This window comes from Symsagittifera roscoffensis, chromosome 1, assembly GCF_963678635.1.
Source record: "Symsagittifera roscoffensis chromosome 1, txSymRosc1.1, whole genome shotgun sequence".
In the NCBI taxonomy this organism is placed as follows: domain Eukaryota; kingdom Metazoa; phylum Xenacoelomorpha; order Acoela; family Convolutidae; genus Symsagittifera; species Symsagittifera roscoffensis.
In genome coordinates, this window is record NC_087062.1 from 73,803,908 (window position 1) to 73,809,783 (window position 5,876).

Consider the following 5,876-nt stretch of genomic DNA (forward strand, 5'->3'; position numbering starts at 1 on the left):
TCCATTGGACCAACCGAAGAGACTGGAGAAAGCAAACTCCAATCACGTCAACTCAGGAGAGGAGTGAAGATTGGTTTCTGATGCTATAAATCAGTCAAATCTATTCAACTGTAGCTTACAAGGAACGTGGTAATGACACAAATCCTACATCAGTTAGAACAAAATTGAATAACAAATTAGCAGTAAAGTGTTCAGTTCACGCAATCATCCCAATCGATACAGGTCCATTGGACCAACCGAAGAGACTGGAGAAAGCAAACTGCAATCACGTCAACTCAGGAGAGGAGTGAAGATTGGTTTCTGATGCTATAAATCAGTCAAATCTATTCAACTGTAGCTTACAAGAAATGAAACAATTCTTAAATCAAATGAAAACTGTGGATTCTCGCGTAAATTTAGATCAAAAATAATTTTATGGCACGATTTTGTACAATTCATTATACATTTATACATGGACACTGTATGTAGTTTGGAATAGATGTTAAGAATCATTTTGGCTACTTGCAACTAACTATGTACATGAATGGGACTATCTACAATTTAATGGCGAGTGATTTGACCAAACGATTAGAAAGCGAGCGAATATGAGGGTTTTATCTTCTCGCCGTTTACTTTTTCCCACTTTTTCCGCCTGACTTCTTGCCTTTTTTGCCTCCCTTTTTCTTCAGTGCTTTTTTGGCCTTATACGCTCGCCAGAACCGTTGGATAGCAAGAGCCGCTTTGGCTGCTGTGCGAACATTCTTTTCTTCTTGTTCTTTCTGTTCTTTACTCAGCCTTCGCTCCTCCATGATTGTGTCATACTCTTGCTGAAGAGTCGCAAACTTTTCTTGCAGAATATTCAATTCTTGCTTCTCTTGTGTATACTGTGCGTCTATCTCCTCGAATTCCTGTTGCTTCTCGCCCATGTGCTGATCGTATTGGGTGATCCAGCTTTCAACTTCGGTCTCGGTCTGGAACTTCTTCCCCCTCAGAATCTGTTCCGACTTGCGATGCTCCGCTGTTATATTGGCCAGCTGCTGCTTCAGCTGATTCAACTCTAACTTCAGTTTATCTTTCTTAGTCTCTGCGTTCTTCTCATCAGCCTGTTGCTGTTTCTCCGAGTCCACCTATAACAAGCATATAGTTTACTAGAAAGATAAAACCCAGGATAGTTTACCAGTGTCCAAATCAAAATAGTTATTCCGCCGTAAACATTTAGCTGTAGAAAAGGAAATTAAAAAGCTCCGGTATTTAACAAATGAAAAACGTTTTTAACTAACATTGAATTTGTCGAAAAAAAATATCAACAGCAGTAAGTAATTTGTTTTGATATTTACAGCCTCTAGCCAAATCCCCTACCTTTTGATCACAGCCCTTGGTGAAACTTTCAATTCTGACGTGTAACTTTTTGACATACTATGGCTTTTTGGGAGAACTTCTGGTGAATTAGTTAAAAAAAGGCGCAAATTCCTGATTACGTGCTTTCTTCAAACTTCTAAGACATTGTTAGTCAACTACGAAAAAAAAAATCCATAATACCCGGGGCCTGGCAATTGGGTATGCAAACAAAACTACAGTTCTGATTCAAATCAGCAAAACGAACATATTTGGATGTCATTAGACAAAAAGTGATTAGAACAAATGTAGTTTTAAATTTTACCAGAAATGATCACAATTTATTCTGCAATTTTTTCTGCCGCATTTGAGCCCAAAACTTGACCCCATAAACAGGTCATTTTTGGCTCTGGCTCTTTCTATTCTATGAAAAATTATGCTTAAAATAACGCGTCAATGGTTGAGCGGATTATATCAAAGAGAGCTTCTTAAGAAGCCGTACAAATTGAAAGAAGAGTATGATCTCCAAGCTTTTGCATGATTAAATATAATTTTCTGTGACACCGAAACATGTAATTTGTGCTATATAAAACAACAATTTTCTGAATTGATTAAAAACAATTTTTAAGAAGTTCTCAAAGTATACCCTTCTTAACCTTTGCTGGAAGACATAGGAGGCTAACTTTGATACACAGAGGCGAAGCGGTGCTTCGCATCACTTGCGATACTACTCAATCACCTCGTTGCAAGCTAGTGATTAGAAAAGGAGATGGAATTAACAAAACCAATATATATATATATATATATATATATATATATATATATATATATATATTTGGAAAATTGAAAACAATTTCAGGAAAATAGTAAAAAACAACAAACAGCAGTAAATACAATTTTAGTTCTTTACAGACTAGTTAATAAGCCGACAATGCGTGAGTTAAAACCGATTGAGCCGAAAGCAAAAAATGTCATCAGTTATCAATAACTTTTTAGCATTCAAGATTTAAAACTTTGAGCGTTTGCAGCACATAATACCTTAAGCAAGCTATTCAAATGTTTTCAAGCGTTCAATAAGCCAACAACATGTGGTAAGACGCCCATTAAAATGACAACAAAATTTCAAAGAAAGTTAATGAAATAAAAAAAATTGAGCGATTAAAAATTGAGTGATTTAATAAAAGCACGAGTAGTCATTTTCATCCCTATAGCGACGCAAAATTAGTTCAAAAACCGACAAACAGGCCCGAGCCCCTGACGTTAGGTTTCAAAGGCAACTGCATTACGTCCAGACCAAGTGCGATGAATTACTCTAAGTTTTGATTTCATATGAACCAAAGTGATTTAGTAAACTAGTTGTTAACCCGAAAAAAGTCTATATTCCGATTTGATAACGCTGGCTAATCTCAAGCGTGAAGAATGAATTTTTTTTTTGATTTTTTAATATACATTTTTTCTTTCTACATGGAAAACAAACTGTTGTCAAATGTACCTACGTTTTTTACAGTCATAGTTCTAGGCTTTGGTTAAGATCTCATAACGATCGGAACATTACTGTGCTAATTGCACATCAACCGGCATTGTTTCATATTGTAGACTGCTGACAACTGTCGCGGGCACAGTTTTTGAGCTATTGTAAATTTCGCTTAACAAAAACTATTGACAAAATTTGTCCTATTATAGTTTTATTTCCGTTGCAAAACTCTTTCCCACAAAAACGACACAAAATCTGCCAGTATAAATTAACAAGACTGCTCGTATATCAGGGCAAAGCTGTCCTTTAACATGTTTCGATTAATTGAGAATATTAAAACTCAATTTTGATCTGATATCAAACCATAACCAACTGACAGTTGGAAAAAAGTAAGAATGCAAGGAAACAGAAAACAACCTGACTTGCTTGTTGAAAAACTTCAACTTTCGAATTTAGAGAAAAAATATATGACCGTAAAACTTTTAAATTATGATAAGTGCTTTTTTCATTTAAAAAAGAAAAGCACGAGCAATTTATGACTAGTGTTTTTTTGATAAAAATAACCCTAGTTGGAAAACTAGATCAATAGTTAAAAATTCAATTTTGTCGGAAAATCTTATTTATAATATCCATTTTTTAAATTAGTAGTCGATCAAGTTTTTTGTGACCTTTGCGCTTTTTTTGTTCGATGGTGCAGTACGAAAGTTAAACAGCAAAAAATCAAAATTGAGCGTGAACAAAGTTTGAGACTTTTTCCTAAAAAAATTACCAAGACCTATATAAGAGTACTAACTACGTTCATTACTATTAATATTAAGTGTTGAAGTTTGATTAGTATATGGAATTAAGTATATGGAATTGATTTCGTAGTGCGTGACAATTTGCCCAGCGGGAATAATTCTCTTAACTTTTTCAGCTTAAAAAACTAAACAAGCAGTTTAGTTAGACTCGTTTCAGAATGACCGTAGATTCAAGTAGTTCCAGTGGTGTCGGAACACGAAGACTGCTCGTTTGGTATGACATGGTCCTGAATGTTCTTTAAAATCAAAATTTAAGGGTCTAACTTGATTCGTACAACTTAAAATTATGGATACCAATGAGCTTGATTGATTTTGATCAGGAGCAAATTTGTGTGCGGAATAGTAATTATTGTCACGCTTTCAGCATCATAGATAAAATCTTCTTCGAATTGAAACAGTATTCAACACAACCTCCAAGCGCATTTCAGATAGTGCATAGCACAATCGCTCGGGAACACTTAGATTCTAGGTTCGATCTCCACTTTACAACTTTCTTTCAGAACTTCTTCAGAGTAATAAAACAAACCACCTTAAGCATATATATTTCTCACTTTTTTTCGAAAATCGGAGCATTAAAACCATATCTGCTAACTTTTAATAAGACGAATTGAGGAGTGATATGAAATCTGTTAGGTACATCTTTGATGAGCGAAGCTCTTATTAGCAACAAAAGGAAACTTTCGCGATTTTTTTGGTACAACTATTGAAGCGGAAAACGATCATGATGATGAGGTAGATTGGAATCTCAGGAATTTGGAATGACCTTTGTTCTGTTGATGTGGTCATCGGCGCTCTTCTCGATGCTGTGAATGTCCAGTTTGAGTTTACGGATGACCTCATTCCTCTTGCTAACCTCCTCCTCCTTGTCCACTGTCGCCTCCTCCAGCTCCCTCTTCAACTGCTTGATAGCTGTCTCGTTTTTACGACACCTAAAGACATTGTGTAGTTCGTATTGGTTGTCTCTGCATTTAAACTCTATTTCTTTTTTTAAATGCATGGAAAATTTCAGCGATCTTTTGGCTGGAATTATCAACCGAAAAAAGTTTCCTGAATAATTCTTAAGCAACATCAAAGCTATTTATACAGCTTTTTATCATAATCAACTTTTTTCGAACAAACACACCCAAAATTGTCCACAAAAAAAACTGAACTCAAATGTAATTACGATAGTCTGCCGAGTTTTGCCGTTGATATTCAAAAATGAACAGAAAATAGATACTGCATTTTTAATAATCCGAGCGATGTAATCAAGTTAACTAATACAAACGATAGTATTTGATAAACATTACACAAACCTATCGCTCATCTCCGTAAAGTAGTCTTGTCTCTGTTTCTCCTCGAATGGGGTAGAGAGCAATCTCTGAAGCAAGAGAGACTTGCCTTCTTTCACCATGGAGATGAATGCCTTCGTCTCTTCAGGCGTGTTTTTCTGAAACTCATTGCGCACCACCTTCACAGCCGCCGGATTTGCAGCGAACAGTCTCAACAGAGTTTTGGTCGAGTGATGCAAATTCAGCTGCAGAAGATCCGAACTTCTCTGAAGTGCCTCGGCGTCTGTTGATTCCTGAGCTCCGTCTGTTAGATTATGAATCAACTGATCATTCAATTGCGAATGAACAGCCAACTGTTCGCACAAATCTTGCCCAAAAGCAACGGAAAATCTGTCCAAATTATCCAGAATAAATGGAAAAAGAGAGACCAGTTCCATTCGCACACAAGTATCTTCCATAACAGACATAATTCTTTGCTGTTCAATTAGCGTCAACTTCTTCTTAGAAGTGTCCAGCATCCGTTGGGTTTCGAGTTGTAGCTGGGATTTACCGCCAGTTTGGTCCGCATTTGTGGACTTATTTCCTCCTTTACCAGCTTTAAATGCCATAATATCTTAAAAACAGCCATCCAAGTTAAATTTCCAAAGGAAAAAAAGGAATTCGATGCCCTCACCTGTGGCGCCATCTAATGAGCCATTTCTTTGATAGTTTTTATGACATCCATTTTAGGCCAACCAATATTTAAACTCTTCTGAATTCAAGTCTCATTTGACGCCAATATATGATATCTTCGGGGAATTTTTTGGCCAAAATCTTCCAAAAGAGTCCGAAAACTAAGTTTTGGAACGCTTATCTAAAATTTTCCCTCTGGGCCTAGAAATTGTTGATGAAACAGGATTATAGCAGAATTTGGAAAATAGATTCAGTCGACCCAAATTAATAACAAAATTTTCAATATTATTCGCCCTCTCTTGGTCTCAAGAAACGGCTCTCTCGTCTCGCTAGCTCTTGGTCAAA

General features: G+C 36.1%; 1 protein-coding gene across 1 annotated transcript; it reads right to left on the minus strand.

Moving 5' to 3' along the window:
* Positions 1–378: 378 nt before the first annotated feature.
* On the minus strand, positions 379–5,468 carry LOC134857017 (dynein regulatory complex protein 10-like). Its single transcript, XM_063873341.1, has 3 exons — positions 4,884–5,468; positions 4,352–4,517; positions 379–1,106 (listed from the first exon to the last, which is right to left on the minus strand). The coding sequence occupies exons 1-3, from the start codon at positions 5,465–5,467 to the stop codon at positions 609–611; spliced, it is 1,248 nt and encodes a 415-aa protein (XP_063729411.1). The 5' UTR covers position 5,468; the 3' UTR covers positions 379–608.
* Between the last annotated feature and the right edge of the window lie 408 nt (positions 5,469–5,876).